Source organism: Schistocerca americana, chromosome 4, assembly GCF_021461395.2.
Source record: "Schistocerca americana isolate TAMUIC-IGC-003095 chromosome 4, iqSchAmer2.1, whole genome shotgun sequence".
NCBI classification, from domain to species: Eukaryota; Metazoa; Arthropoda; class Insecta; order Orthoptera; family Acrididae; genus Schistocerca; species Schistocerca americana.
Window position 1 is genome coordinate 173125280 of NC_060122.1, and position 16909 is coordinate 173142188.

Below are 16909 nucleotides of genomic sequence, written 5' to 3' on the forward strand. Positions count from 1 at the left end.
GATGTGTTACGACCCGTGGCTCTACCCTTCATTTGATCCCTGTGAAACCCTACATTTCAGCAGGATAATGTACGACCGCAGGTTGCAGGTCCATTACGGGCCTTTCTGGATATAGAAAATGTTCTACTGCTGCCCTGGCCAGCACATTCTCCAGATCTCTCACCAGCTGAAAACGTCTGGTCAATGGTGGCCGAGCAACTGGCTCGTCACAAAACGCCAGTCACTACTCTTGATGAACTGTGGTATCGTGTTGAAGCTGCACACGCCATCCAAGCTCTATTTGACTTAATCCCCAGGTTATCAAGGCCGTTATTACGGCCAGAGATGGTTGTTCTGGGTACTGATTACTCAGGATCTATGCACCCATTTTGCGTGAAAATGTAATCACATGTCAGTTCTAGTATAATATATTTGTCCAATGAATACCCGTTTATCATCTACATTTCTTCTTGGTGTAGCAATTTTAATGGCCAGTAGTGTATCTTTCCAGCAACTGTAGTAAATTAATTCTAAGAGAAAAGAACGAAGCACTGCAAAGAAATTATCCAAATGGAACAGAAATCGGTAGATATGATGTAGATCTACAGACAAACAAATGATTACAATGTCAGAAAAATTGGATGATTATTCAAGAGAAAGAGTTTCACAAATTGAGCAAGCCAATAACGCGTTGGTCCACCTCTGGCCATTATGCAAGCATTTATTCAGCTTGGCATTGATTTATAGAGTCGCTGGATGTCCTCCTGAGAGGTTTCATGCCAAATACTGTCCAACTGGTGCATTACACGTCAAAATCCCAACCTGGTTGGAGGGTCCTGCTCACAGTACTCCAGACGTTCTCAATTCAGGAGAGATCCGGTGACGTTGCTGGCCTAAGTTATCCTTGGCAAACACGTAGAGAAGCAGCGGAAACTATCGCCCTTTGCGGACAGACATTATCTTGCTGAAATTTAGGTGCAGGATGGCTCGCCACGTAGGGCAACAAAACAGGGCGTCGAATATCGACGACGTATTGTTGTGCTCTAAGGGTGCCGCACATGACAACCAAAACGGTCCTGCTACAAAAAGAAATGGCACCCCTTATCGTCACTACATCTACATTTATATTCCGCAAGCCACCCAACGGTGTGTGGCAGAGGGCACTTTACGTGCCACTGTCATTACCTCCCTTTCCTGTTCCAGTCGCGTATGGTTCGCGGGAAGAACGACTGCCGGAAAGCCTCCGTGCGCTCTCGAATCCCTCTGATTTTACATTCGTGATGTCCTCGGGAGGTATAAGTAGGGGGAAGCAATATATTCGATACCTCATCCAGAAACTCACCCTCTCGAAACCTGGACAGCAAGCTACACCGCGATGCAGAGCGCCTCTCTTGCAGAGTCTGCTACTTGAGTTTGCTAAACATCTCCGTAACGCTATCACGCTTACCAAATAAGCCTGTGACGAAAAGCGCCGCTCTTCTTTCAATCTTCTCTATCTCCTCTGTCAACCCGATCTGGTCGTCAGGCCGTATGGTGGGCAACATTCAGATTAGTGTCCTACCAACGCCTGGGGCGCCTCCAGACATGGCTTTGTTGATCATTGGGGCTCATTTGGATGCAGGAAGCATCACTGAAGACAATTCTACTCCAGTCAGTGATATTCCAAGGTGAAGACAGAACTGGACAGAATTTCACATGATACGCCTCAGCAAGATATCAAACAACTCTATCAATCGATGCAAAGCCAAACAACTGCTTGCGCAAGGCCCGACGCGTTATTGACTTGCTCAGTTTCTGAAGCTCTTTCCCTTGAATGAATCACTCAATTCTTCTGAAATTTTAATCATTTGCTTCTACATGTACCGTTTCCAGTCCAATTCGGATAATTCCTTCGAGGAGTGGCGATTTTTTTGTGTATTAGAGTGTATTTCAGAATAAAATTCAGTCATCACTTGCACAGATATTTGTGTTTCGTTTTACCGGTTGAAAGACGTGCACTTCCTTCACCATTCAGTGCTCGTATTTCATATTTCTAATCCCAGCATTCTGGTATTCCGTAAAATAATAATTCAGGTAATATTAATAATTTGTATGGGTTGCCTGATTTATTTGACGATTTTTACAGCTTGTCTCTCACTGATCTGTGAGAGGAGCTTGGCACTAGAAGTTTCCTTTATTTAAGGGCGAGGGTAGCAGTCTTCCTAGCAGCCATGATGGCTTCCCGTTTCCCATCCCTTTTCCGGTCGCGAGGGTAGCACGTGGCGTCGTTTGAACATTCAGTTGCGGCCAAAGTTTCTTCTGTTCTCAGTTCCCCAACCTGCCTTACCAACCTTGTAACTGCTATTTCTGCTCGATTTTAACGTCGCTAGGTCGCCTCCCTGTGAAATTCCGGTCCTCTGATTGGCCAGTTCAGGTGCGCGCCCATTTTTCGCCGGTAGGCGCCAACCGCCTTCTTCGGGTGGATGGTGGACAAAGGGGTAGTAGTTCAGTTCTAGTGTGACCGTGCCGGAGACCGGCGGTGCTGCTTCCAGGAGATGAAGTTCGGTAAGCATGAGCGCCGACATGCACTGTAGATTCGCGCCCTGCGGCCCAGAGGGAACCTTATAGGTCATTGTGAATAGTTTCGCGTCTTGCGGGTTTTACTCCTTTAGTACGGGAGGCTACCTAGCGATTCACGAACAGTAGCATCTTTCTTAGTTTTTGGCTGATTTGTGGTGGTGGTCATTGCATGCCTGCAACCCCTTCCTTTACTAAATGGGACCCCATTTGATAATACGGTGATCGTTACTACAATTCCTTTTCTCCTGCTATCGTGGCTTGTTATGAGCGTACGCTGGGGCAGGCTGCTGAACTCGAATCTTTCTTCCCCCATCCCCATTTGGTTGTATTATTGTTCTCAACTGTTTAATAAATGAGTCCGTGAATCTTACATGCTCCCTTTCATTACGTAAAATCACCCCTAGTGTCACAGAATAATGGAGAACTATAACGGTTGCTATAAGGTCGTACAGGTCTCGCGCCATTAACGATAGGATAAAGGTACAATATCGCGCGCCTGGCACGACCATTGCACACATACCGATAATACTATTAATAATTTTCAACTATTCCCTACTGATATTCTGGGAAGTGTTCACGGCTCAGTGTGAGTACGTGAGCACGAAATCCACTTGATGTGGTGGAAGTAGTGCTCTCTGTTTTATCAGAAGTCACAGCCCCTACAGCAAGGAATAGTAACCTGAAAATAACGAGCCACCGCTTTTACGGTTTCAACAAACCAACTTATCATCTTCAGAAGCCTACATAATTAGGGTTATTATAAATCCGTAGACCTTGGTCGTACTTTTACGTGAACTATAAGAAGTGTATTACAGAAACTTACTTAGTATTGGTTTAACAGATGTCAATATCTTCTTCACAGAAACATTATGCCATAACATTTCCAAAACTGTACATAATCTACATGATTATTGTAAACACAGATTGACAGAAATCACATATAAGTATATGTCAAGCAGTCGAGTCAGTAGCAAGGAATATATATAAAAGCATATATAACTACGGTACATAAGAAGATACATATAATACATTTGTAAAAATATGGCACATAGTTCTAATATCTAAAAAGAATGATCTAATTTTCACATTTGATAAGAGACGCTACGCAGTCAGAATAGTGACTATTTTGCAAGGCAAGCTAATCATTCAAGAAATCCGTTGAATTAAAGTATGAATGTTTTTTTATTTCAAATTCTTGTAATAGATTCGTTTGTAACCCTTGTCAACCGTACACACGGTTTCCATCTTTAGCAAGGATGGAGTAGGAAGTGTGTGTTTTTCGATTTTGAGTTGTTCTGCAGAGATTGATTTATACGATTTCTAAGTGTCTTTATTGAACAAGTGCTCATGAAAGCGGGTCTTAAACGTCCTCCCTGTTTCTCATATGCTGGGTGGGTCAGGATGAAATATATATGCTTTGGGGAATGATATTGTTGGTGATTCTGAACAGAAACCACACTCCTATTTTTGCGAATGAGATGTGCAATTTCTCTGGCCTGCCGGGGGGTCATTGGCGGTGAAGGCGATTTAAGCGGCTCAGCCTTTTTGCAAAAGTCGGTCTGGGGCTGTAGGGAGTACGACCAGTTTTCCTCGTGCTTGCTGGCTGGTCACAACACCATAAGACCGTTCGGGCGGTGACTGCGTGTGAGGCCGGATGCTGGCCTCCACGTTTTTATTGATATTCAAGCTGCGCTGGTTATCTGGAATTGTTTCTCAGAAAGGAAGGCTGCCTGGCCTTATCGATGTTGGTCTGCGTCTGTTACTAATGTGGAATCAGTAACACCGAGAAAAACTGCATGGAGAGCAATTTGTGAACTTTACACTCCCTGTGTTGTCGAAGGTGGTTGGTGAGGCTGGTTTATAATGATATGTCATGCCAGACACATACAGACGCTGTCACCGGAATAATACTTGTGGGCGACCGAGCTTGTATACCGAGTTGATAAGTTTACAAAAGAAGAACTTGTAACGGGACTTCCTCGTCTAGCAATACTTTTCCTCGACAGTAGTTGTCGATACCAGTATTATTTTTCTTATTTTGTACTGGTTAATATTATCTCAGTTGCTTTTCTGAAATCTTTCATATAATTTTATACACAGTATGCTATATTTCAAGCTAAAATTTATGAAAAGAAATTACTTTATAAAATATTTTAATTTCGATTCTGTAATCGATAAGTACTAGTTCTGAATGTACAGTTAAAATTATTTTTTTATAAACATTTGAAATCACGAATTATTTGCACACTTAAAATTTCTATAATTAATTACGCAATCATATAGTGTTTACTATGTTTCTGGATTCATCTATGAAATAATAATCGAAATTAATAATGTAACGAAAACTAATAGGAATTCATTTGTTAAGAGAAATTGTAAACCCTTTGGAATATTGTGTTTTCCGCAGATTGAGAGAGTCGTAAGCTTGACTCGGATGTGATCGGACGTATTTTTGTGCGGACAATGTAATTTCGGCTTTGTTAATGTGAAAAGTCAAAGACTGTATGATGTACTGAAATGTGGGAGAGTCAGTGGAAAAGAGAAGAACAACAATATTCCAATATATTTAGTTCAAACCAACCGTGAGGACCTGATGTTAGGTTTTCAGATTCAAGAATCAAACCCCTAGACAAGAAGAACTGGAGCCATCTCAACATGACAAGCTAAGTAAACTTGAAAGTTTATTGTAATCTTCGCTCCTCTCAAATCTTCATAAAAGGCTTTGCTTATTAATTAGTTGGACTAGGCATTGTTTAATGTGGACAATAGATGGAAGAAGGAAGGAGAGCGCAGATTACAAACTGCTGCTGGTCTATTCTCCTAGTACCATCATTCTCAGTACCGAGTTAATGTTACTTTTCAATGTTGTAAGAGGTCCATGATTAAAGAATTTGTTGCTAGCGCACTCGAGCGGATGTAATTTCGATGGATTGCTCGCGCTGCCTGGGATATGTAAGCTATAAGAGAATCTCAGACCAAAGAGCAGTGTTGTATGCAGTAGGAACTGTGTAGCAGTAGGAGTAAGTAGTTTCTAGCGAGCAGTCTGGTGTATCGTGTTGGCTGGGCCGGTCGTGTGGAGCGATGGCGGAGCCTGAGCGTTGTAGTATAACGTAAAAGCAGCCTCGCGCATATGTAGTATTGTTATATCAAGTCCCATGTAAATGTTTAAAAAAAATCTCTTAATAATAATCTTTCTCATAAAAAGTAACTTCCGACAATCATTCATTTCAATTTAAAGAATTTACTAATTTCTCCAATCCTTGGTCACCCCGATTATTGAAAGGAAAAATCAGTTGTTTCTTTTTATACATGACAAATCTATCGAGCAGCATTGCACAGAGCTGCGCCAGAAAAATTTCTTATAGGAGCAGATATATACGCTTTATCCGGCGACCTAATTGAGGTAAGATTTTTCAATTTATTCAGAATGAATTTTCAGGGCCATGACGCAGCACTGCTGACGTCCTAAATTTACCAGTTTAAATTCACAGTCATTATTGAAAGGTTATAATTGAGCGACAATTTTATTGAGAAGTTAGTCACATTGTATTATTGGGAGGTTACGAAATTTTACTGTTGGGAGGTTTTGGAGTGTATCTGTTGGAAGGTTACGCTGAATGTGAATTATATACTTATATTTTATTACTGTTGGGAGAATATTATTCATATTATTTTACTGTGGGGAGGTTACAATGTTCTCTGGGTAGTTGATTGATCTAACAGTTTTATGTAACCAACTAGGTGCATGCAAATGCCCGGATTGTTTTTTTTACTGATGTTTTGAGGGTCTTGGAGGCCGGTCATCACAAACTCAGTCGATTTGATGTTAGCAGAGTATATAAGCTCGTGAAACGCTATTGGCTGGGACCGTATACTAGACTGAAGTTTTGGATTGTCTGTAACAAGGGAAAGGGAATATATGGTGACAGTATTCCTAACGTTCTTGGAGTTGAAAAAAATTCCTGTTCATCCTTGCTCTTAGTTAACATATTTTACTTGCACCTTGTTGCAACATGGTACTTCTCCGGGCTGTCTGGTATCTCTGGTATGTTTCCTTTCAAAGATTCGTGGGTGACTAAATTTTCTGTATTTATTTGTTATATTTATAACACAATTCTTTAACGCAGTAAGCCACCTTCTGTGAAATCTTGATTTTTGTGTATTTAACTGAAGTTGTCTTTTAAAGTATTGTTTTTCTCTTTAAGTATCATTCCTTGTATAATCGTTACTGAAACTGCAGTGCCTTCTTGTTCATTTGATAGCGTTCCGCGTAACTGGTCACAATTTTTTTTTAATTTTTAAATGATTGATGTGTTTGATAAACAATTTTGCAATTGTGTATCAATAATGTTTTGTGCAGCATTCCTAGCAAATAAATTTATTATATGAATGTGTGATGTCTGTTCTTTCGGACATGTCCAAAATAACAGACACTGTGCATTCGTATAACCGATTCGCCTCCATGGGCAATGAAACGACAACCTTCAGTGCAGGTCAACACTGACATTCGACCTCCAGAAGGAATTTAAAATTAGCGAGCATCGAGGACATGGATAGGAACTGTCCATAAGCAGTGTTAGGTGAGAATGTGAGTCAGCTTGGGAGCGTGTCGAGGTAGTCCACGCATTTGCGGTAAGCACTGTGTCTGGGCGGTCCAGTGATTAACGCAGCTGCCTGGTAAGCAGGAAATCCCGGGTTCGAGTCCGGCACACATTTTCACTCGACGCTGCTGATTCCTCAGAGAGTCCCAATGCAACTTCGTTCTTTCCTTTTCCTTTCTTCTTCATCCCCTCCAATTTACAAAATAAATATATACCTGGCAGTTTCCACTCCAAGTCTCCCCCACACTAAACAAAAAAAAACATTTCACGGTTAAATGATTAACCAGGAGCATGCAAAGAAAACACCAGTGGTGCTATATTGTCTCGTGTTTCGCCTCAAGAAATGTGAACTGCTAAAATCAAAGCTGACGGTAGCCAAAAACACATGTGCAGTAAAAAGGTATACCTTAAAAATATGAAAGTAGACGAAACTTCTTAATGCAAGAGAAAATTGGACATAAACTGCCACAACTGACGATGTTTTACATCAGTGAAATGAAACACGTATGGTGATATAATACACATTTCTTGGTAGTTGTACACACGAATTTTAAATATCTTCAATAACTGTAAAGCATCTGGGATCACTGTTGTTTTTGTTGTGGTGGTCTTCAGTCCTGAGGTTAGATGCAGCTCTCCATGCTACTCTATCCTGTGCAAGCTTCTTCATCTCCCAGTACCTACTGCAACCTACATCCTTCTGAATCTGCTTGGTGTATTCATCTCTTGGTCCCCCTCTACGATTTTTACCCTCCACGCTGCCCTCCAATACTAAATTGGTGATCCCTTGATGCCTCAGAACATGTCCTACCAACCGATCCCTTCTTCTAGTCAAGTTGTGCCACAAACTTCTCTTCTCCCCAATCCTATTCAACACCTCCTCATTAGTTATGTGATCTACCCATCTAATCTTCAGCATTCTTCTATAGCACCACATTTCGAAAGCTTCTATTCTCTTCTTATCTAAACTATTTATCGTCCATGTTTCACTTCCATACATGGCTACACTCCATACAAATACTTCCAGAAACGACTTCCTGATACTTAAATCTATACTCGATGTTAACAAATTTTTCTTCTTCAGAAACGCTTTCCTTGCCATAGCCAGTCTACATTTTATATCCTCTCTACTTCGACCATCATCAGTTATTTTGCTCCCCAGATATCAAAACACCTTTACTACTTTAAGTGTCTCATTTCCTAATCTAATTCCCTCAGCATTACCCGACTTAATTCGACTACATTCCATTATCCTCGTTTTGCTTTTGTTGATTTTCATCTTATATCCTTCCTTCAAGAGACTATCCATTCCGTTTAACTACTCTTCCAAGTCCTTTTCTGTCTCTGACAGAATTACAATGTCATCTGTGAACCTCAAAGTTTTTATTTCTTCTCCATGGATTTTAATACCTACTCCGAATTTTTCTTTTGTTTCCTTCACTGCTTGCTCAATATACAGATTGAATAACATCTGGGAGAGGCTACAACCCTGTCTCACACCCTTCCCAACCACTGCTTCCCTTTCATGCCCCTCAACTCTTATAACTGCGCTTTGGTTTCTGTACAAATTGTAAATAGCCTTTCTCTCCCTATATTTTACCCCTGCCACCTTCAAAATTTGAAAGAGAGTATTCCAGTCAACATTGTCAAAAGCTTTCTCTAAGTCTACAGATGCTAGAAAGGTTGGTTTGCCTTTCTTTAATCTAGCTTCTAAGATAAGCCGTAGGGTCAGTATTGCCTCACGTGTTCGAATATTTATACGGAATCCAAACTGATCTTCCCCAAGGTTGGCTTCTACTAGCTTTTCCATTCGTCTGTAAAGAATTCGTGTTAGTATTTTGCAGCCGTGACTTATTAAACTGATAGTTCGGTAATTTTCACATTTGTCAACACCTGCTTTCTTTGGGATTGGAATTATTATATTCTTCTTGAAGTCTGAGGGTATTTCGCCTGTCTCATACATCTTGCTCACCAGACGGTAGAGTTTTGTCAGAACTGGCTCTCCCAAGGCTGTCAACAGTTCTAATGGAATGTTGTCTACTCCGGGGGCCTTGTTTCGACTCAGGTCTTTCAGTGCTCTGTCAAACTCTTCGCGCACTATCATATCCCCATTTCATCTTCATCTACGTCCTCTTCCATTTCCATAATATTGTCCTCAAGTACATCGCCCTTGTATAGACCCTTATATACTCCTTCCACCTTTCTGCTTTCCCTTCTTTGCTCAGAACTGGGTTTCCATCTGAGCTATTGATATTCATACAAGTGGTTCTCTTTTCTCCAAAGATCTCTTTAATTTTCCTGTAGGCAGTATCTATCTTACCCCTAGTGAGATAAGCCTCTACATCCTTTCTTTTATCCTCTAGCCATCCCTGCTTAGCCATTTTGCACTTCCTGTTGATCTCATTTTTAGATGTTTGTATTCCTTTTCACCTGCTGGGATCACTATGGCCACTCAAATGAAGGAACCGAGCAGCCCAGCTGATGTGACTGGCGACGTGTGAGGGTCACTCGGTGACCGGTACTCACCCCATGTAGCCTTGTTGGTATCCGAACTGGCCGTAGGTGTATCCCTGCATGCCCTGCAGAAACTGGCCCTGCATCTGCGCGGCGGCGGCGGTGGCGGCGGTGGTGGGGTAGCTCTGAGGGTACCAGTAGCCCATCTGCTGCCCGTAAGCGTACGGATACTGGGCTCCCGTCAGCGGCTGCAACAGCGCACCATACAGTCACGGCTAGGCAAACACCAGTCACAGGTAGCGAAAGCAGCAAACTGGAGGAACGACGGTGTTTCCGTTGGTACCGAATCGCAGGGGACGGACGTTCAACTCTAATCTCCCTTCTTCGTAGGTGACGAATCATGTGATATAATTCCGATTATCTGCTGACCTTCATGCGTAATAGATGTACAATGTCACTGACTGATAGCTTCAGACTGTAATGTCTTTGCCTGATTTCCTAATTATATTTCATGATGATTTATCTAATCTTCTTGAAAATTAATAAACGGCTAATCAGTCCAGAACGAAATTTTAACTACGCAGCGGAATGTGCGGTGATATGAAACTTCCTGCCCGATTTAAACTGTGTTTCCTACCGAGACTCGAACTCGGGACCTTTGTGTCCCGCGGGCAAGTGCTCTATCGAGTTCGAGACACGGTCCGGCCGTTACGTCACATTTTATTACGGAAATAACAGTGGCAGATACTGTGCTGGGAGCAGGAACCAAAGAAGTTACTCCTTGCATAAGAAAAACTTACATTAACATTGCATTATCTCTGATTTGTATTACCTACGTTGTTGAATGTAATGTCTCCGATTTTGTTGTTCCTCTGATAATGACGAAGGGATCTTATAATTGTGAATATTACGTATTACAGCGCGACACTAGCGGTAAAAGTTTTATTCAAGGACTAAATAAACGAGTGTTCAGCTCTGATGACTAACTATGTGAGACTCTAACGTAAATATTACTCTTTGGAGTCCATCTAATAACTATAGAAGTTTCAGCTACACTACGACGACGTGGAGGTGGAGAAACGTCGGGGAGGTTGGCGAACGAACCTGTAAATAAACACTTCGACTTTCAACGGACTCAAGAGCACGCAACAATACATCTTCTACAGCTCTTTACCAACATATTATCACACGACAAAACACAATCTACAGAGTTTAGCTTCATGGGACATTTCAACACACCATTTGAAAACCAATGCTAATCTTGTGTTTAAAGCCATAGAATACCATAAAAATAACAATACACGGTACAAGTTTTAATCTGCCAGGCAGGCAGTTTCAGCCAATCATTTACAAAACAGAAAGTTTATTTAAACCTCTCCTTAAGAAATAGCGACAGCATGTACATGGATTTTCTACGAAATACCCATATATGCAGAAACACCCTTTGAGACCTGGGCATGGAAAAATTTTAAAATTTGAAGAAGACGTTTTTATAAACGTTGAAACCATGGTCAAGAGTTTTTAAATAAACCTTTCATTTTGCAACTGATTTGCTGGTAATTAATTCTTCAAGAAGATTTCGTCCTACGGTTGCTGCTCCAGCCATGTACAAAATTTTAAGATTTATCTAAACTTTATATGTCTGATAGATCCGTGGGAACGCAATCTCACGGCAAATTCAGAACAAGAATGATTTTGTCTCAGACCACAGTTAAATGATCTACAATTTTATTGTAACATGATCCGTGTCGAGCCTTCGAGCCCACTGCAATCTGACACAAATTTCCACTTTCTCTCACTTTATCACACGACTGCGTTCCGCGCTTGCATCACGATGGAAACTTTAAATCTCTATCTCCCTAATGGGTGTAATACTAGGTGAAAGCTTTGTTTTGAAAATAAATCATTATTAAAGAGCTACTGAAGCATTTCTAGACTACATCTACGAAAATTTGTATTTGACTTCTCGGTTGGAAATAAAAGAGTATATGTTTCAGTGATCTCAGAAATTCTTCCCCGAATGGATTGAAATATGGAATGAAAAGTTTTTTGAAAATACTTCATTTTAAAGGAGAATCGCTTTTGGTCAGGAACTCAATCGATATAACTATGCTTCTATGGCCTTAAATAACGTGGAAAGTTTAGAATGTTTTGCAGATTGTGAACCATACCAAAGAAAGCTGTTCAACCATCAAGAAAATTCAGATTTGTTAAAATTACATAGAAAAAGAAACGAGTCTCTGATACATTAATTTTTCAGTAGGCTTAATACCTTACGGCGCTATTTAAATAAATAAATAGCATTATAAAAAGCGGCTGGTTTCTATTAACTTCTCTGTAAGAGTCAACCTATAGACACTATATAATGACTTTTCAACGCTCTACCCATGTCGTCCAAATGCTCTTGCATATCCCACGCCGTGTCTATCTCAGAGTTCATGTTTCTTGTCCCTGAACCTTAATACTCTTCCGAAATCTCTCCATGATTTCATTTAACCCATGCTCAATATACAGATTAAATAACATAGCGGAAAGGCTGCAACCATGTCTCACTTCCTTCGTGAACACTTTTTCCCTTTAGTGTACTTCTACTTTCATCATTGCAGTCTGTTCTCTGCGTAAGTTGTAAACAAGCTTTGGTTCCCCACCTTTTATTTTTACTACCTTCAGGATCTCAAATGATATATTCCAGACACCACTATCAGAAGCATTTTCAAAACCTACAAGCGTCAGAACGTAGGTGTGCCTTTCTTCAGTCTGTCTGGAGTAAGTGGTAGGATCAGTTTTGCTTCACATGTTCCTACCCAAACTGATCTCCCCCAGTGTCAACTTCTAGCTGAGAACTCCATCCGAACAGGACTCCGAAGACCCAATGATACCGACCGACCGTCGTTTCATCCCCAGCCGATAAGAGTCACTGGTAACGGATGTTGTCAGCACACTTCTCTCCCGCCATTGTCAGCTTTCGTGACATGGGCCCTTTCTTCTCGATCAAGATGCTCCACAACTGGCCTCAAAAGGCCTTGAGTGCACCATTGCTTGTCAACAGCCCTCGGTATATTCGGATACTCACCCGTCCAAGTAATAGCGCTATTCGCGCTATTCGTCCACGAGACTCAGAGGGCCATAGACACGGGTTCCCAGGTACCATAGACACGGGTTTCCAGGTAGATGCCGTGTTTCTTGACTTCCGCAAGGCGATCGATACAGTTCCCCACAGTCGTTTAATGAACAAACTAAGAGCATATGGACTATCGGACCAATTGTGTGAATGGATTGAAGAGTTCCTAGATAACAGAACGCAGCACGTCATTCTCAATGGAGAGAAGTCTTCCGAAGTAAGAGTGATTTCAGGTGTGCCGCAGGGGAGTGTCGTAGGACCGTTGCTACTCACAATATACATAAATGACGTTATGGATGACATCGGAAGTTCGCTGAGGCTTTGTGCGGATGATGCTGTGGTATATCGAGAGGTTGTAACAATGGAAAATTGTACTGAAATGCAGGAGGATCTGCAGCGAATTGACGCATGGTGCAGGGAATGGCAATTGAATCTGCCAAATACATTGTTTCCTGTGCTGCGAATACATAGAAAGAAAGATCCCTTATCATTTAGCTACAATATAACAGGTCAGCAACTGGAAGCATTTAATTCCATAAATTATCTGGGAGTAGGCATTAGGAGTGATTTAAAATGGAATGACCATGTAAAATTAATCGTCGGTAAATCAGATGCCGGACTGAGGTTCATTGGAAGAATCCTAAGGAAATGCAATCCGAAAACAAAGGAAGTAGCTTACAGTACGCTTGTTCGCCCACTGCTTGAATACTGCTCAGCAGTGTGGGATCCGTACCAGATAGGGTTGATAGAAGAGATAGAGAAGATCCAACGGAAAGCAGCGCGCTTCGTTACAGGCTCATATAGCAATCGCGAAAGCGTTACGGAGATGACAGATAAACTCCAGTGGAAGACTCTACAGGAGAGATGCTCAGTAGCTCGGTACGGGCTTTTGTTGCGGTTTCGAGAACATACCTTCACTGAGGAGTCAAGCAGTATATTGCTCCCTCCTACGTATATCTCGCGAAGAGACCATGAGGATAAAATCAGAGAGATTAGAGCCCACACAGAGGCATACCGACAATCTTTCTTTCCACGAACAATACGAGACTGGAATAGAAGGGCGAACCGATAGAGGTACTCAAAGTACCCTCCGCCACACACCGACAGGTGGCTTGCGGAGTATGTATGTAGATGTAGATGTAGCAGAGCCCGAGAGCGCTTAAATTCGGTGATCTGAGGGGAACTGCTGTTACCATTGCAACAAGGCCGTTGGCTTTTGTACAACGATGACATTAAATCGATGGTTCGGTAATATTCACACCTGTCGGCACCTGCCTTCCAGAAGAGGGACTGTCTGGTCTGTTATTTGAGTTTCCTGATGTTTAGGATCCCTATTACTTTAGTTTGGTTAGGTAAGATTGGTACAGTTCCTAAATTTTGAATGTAGTAGTGCAATATCGGCATGTGTAAAGTAGATGTGTGGCCTAATCTGAGCTCTAGTTGCTCCCGACCCCCTGGTAAGGTAAAGACCACAGCAGTGCTGCGGTGCACAGCGGCGGCGTAGGGGTCGGCGTGCGTCAGAGTCCGTGGAAAAACAGCGGCGATAAACGAGGCGCGCAGGGAACGTTTTCATTGCCCGGGCGCATAATTTTGTTATTTTAATGTCGTAATTCGGACGCGGTGGCAGCAACAGCGCAGAGCAGCAGAGGAGCTCGCCCCGCCGGCTCCCTCGCCCCCGCGCCTGCCGCACGCGTTCCTCCCACGCCCTCTTTGTCTAACGGCGGATTCGTTTTGCATGCTACAGTGATCGCTATCCGCATTGAAGTATGGGCGTCATACATTATTTCAGTTGATGCGCGCGGTGCGCTAATTTGAATGCAAATATCGGTGTCCCGCGAGGGTGGGGGGCGGAGGAGTGGGTTGGCACTACTGCCTGTGTGTGGTCTGCGGTACCCCCAGGGCTCCATCCCGGTGCCGGCGCTCCCAGTTTTGCGCTGCTGCCTCCCTCCCTTTTTCTCCTCCCACCCGTTTCATCCCCCCCCCCCCTCTCTCTCTCTCACACACACACACAAACACAGTATGTCCCATACTCTTCCGCAGCGCTACCCACCCCGTCCCCTCACACCGCCAGTCGCATCGCGTCGGACCCGGCCGCCAAAAATGCGACGCCGCCGGCCAGTGGTGCCAACCCCCCGCGTGTTTTATGCGGCTGCTCCGCAGCCGCCCTCTCGGCTAACCCCCACGGCCGGCGAGCTCCCCGCCCACGCCGCGATCCATGTTTATGTAAGCTGATTTACGCGCCCGCGCTGAGAGAGCGGGCTTAACTTGACGCGGCACGCCTGTTTGCTGCGCTTGTACATCTGCGCGCCGGGCCGTGCCGCTTGTGTGTCACGCGCTGGGTGCCGCTGCCGGGACAATGCATTCACGCGCCGCCGACCGCCCGCGTGTGCGTGTGATCGGACATTCCTTGCGACTCGTCCGAACACGCCGGGCGCCGGTGTCAGCTACAAAGTGACGGCATTCCAGCACGGCTGCCGGATCGGTTACTCGATGCACGCGTTCCGAAGCCATGAATACCGGCGCAGACACGGCCGCGCTACTGCCCACGTCACTACACAGCCCTGGTGGCTCCTGTCGGTCGCTGCTCGGTTCCCCCTGAAGTGTGTCCGTGCCAAAAACTGCGTTGGGTCCCCTTGCTCATAAACATTTCCTGCACCACGAGCACACAATAAACGACGCCGACGTTCACATACAGAGTGAGTCGCATACAAAGTATTTCACCTAGGACACGCTATCGTAACGTACCTTTACACGCACTCACACATACACACACACACACACACACACACACACACACACACACACGAGAGCACACATATACACTACTGGCCATCAAAATTGCTACACCATGAAGATGCCGCGCTACACACGCGAAATTTAACCGACAGGAAGAAGATGCTGTGATATGCAAATGATTAGCTTTTCAGAGCATTCACACAAGGTTGGCGCCGGTGCCGACACCTACAACGTGCTGACATGAGGAAAGTTTCCAACCGATTTCTCATACACTAACAGCAGTCGACCGGCGTTGCCTGGTGAAACGTTGTTGTGATGCCTCGTGTAAAGAGGAGAAATGCGTACCATCACGTTTCCGACTTTGATAAAGATCGGATTGTAGCCTATCGCGATTGCGGTTTATCGTATTGCGACATTGCTGCTCGCGTTGGTCGAGATCCAATCTCTGTTAGCACAATATGGAATCGGTGGGTTCAGGAGGGTAATACGGAACGCGGTGCTGGATCCCAACGGCCTCGTATCACTAGCAGTCGAGATGACAGGCATCTTATCCGAATGGCTGTAACGGATCGTGCAGCCACGTCTCGTTCCCTGAGTCAACACATGGGGACGTTTGCAAGACAACAGCCATCTGCACGAACAGTTCGACGACGTTTTCAGCAGCATGGACTATCAGCTCGGAGACCATGGCTGCGGTTACCCCTGACGCTGCATCACAGACAGGATCGCCTGCGATGGTGTACTCAACGACGAACACGGGTGCACGAATGACAAAACGTCATTTTTTTCGGATGAATCCAGGTTCTGTTTACAGCATCATGATGGTCGAATTCGTGTTTGGCGACATCGTGGTGAATGCACATTGGAAGCGTGTATCCGTCATCGCCATACTGGCGTATCACCCGGCGTGATGGTATGGGTTGCCATTGGTTATACGTCTCGCTCACCTCTTGTTCGCATTGACGGCACTTTGAGCAGTGGATGTTACATTTCAGATGAGTTACGACCCATGGCTCTACCCTTCATTCGATCCCTGCGAACCCTTACATTTCAGCGGGATAATGCACGACCGCATGTTCCAGGTCCTGTACGGGCCTTTCTGGATACAGAAAATATTCGACTGCTGACCTGGCCAGCACATTCTCCTGATCTCTCACCATTTGTAAACGTCTGGTCATGGTGGGCGAGCAACTGGCTCGTCACAATACGCCAGTCGCTACTCTTGATGAACTGTGGTATCGTGTTGAAGCTGCATGGGCAGCTGTACCTGTACACGCCATCCAAACTTTGTTTCATTGAATGCCCAGGCGTATCAAGGCCGTTATTACGGCCAGGGGTGTTGTTCTGGGTACTGATTTCTCAGTGTTTATGCACCCAAATTGCGTGAAAATGTAATCACATATCAGTTCTAGTATAATATATTTGTCTAATGAATGCCCGTTTATCATCTGCATTTCTT

General features: G+C 43.8%; 1 protein-coding gene across 1 annotated transcript in view; it reads right to left on the minus strand.

Annotated features, from left to right (window-relative positions):
* The window catches only part of LOC124613947 (nucleolysin TIA-1), a 984833-nt gene that overhangs the window by 19766 nt on the left and 948158 nt on the right, over window positions 1-16909 (minus strand). Inside the window, exon 6 of the mRNA XM_047142709.1 lies at window positions 9666-9841. Coding sequence (XP_046998665.1) covers window positions 9666-9841 — 176 coding nt within the window. The remainder of the gene's footprint in view (window positions 1-9665; window positions 9842-16909) is intronic.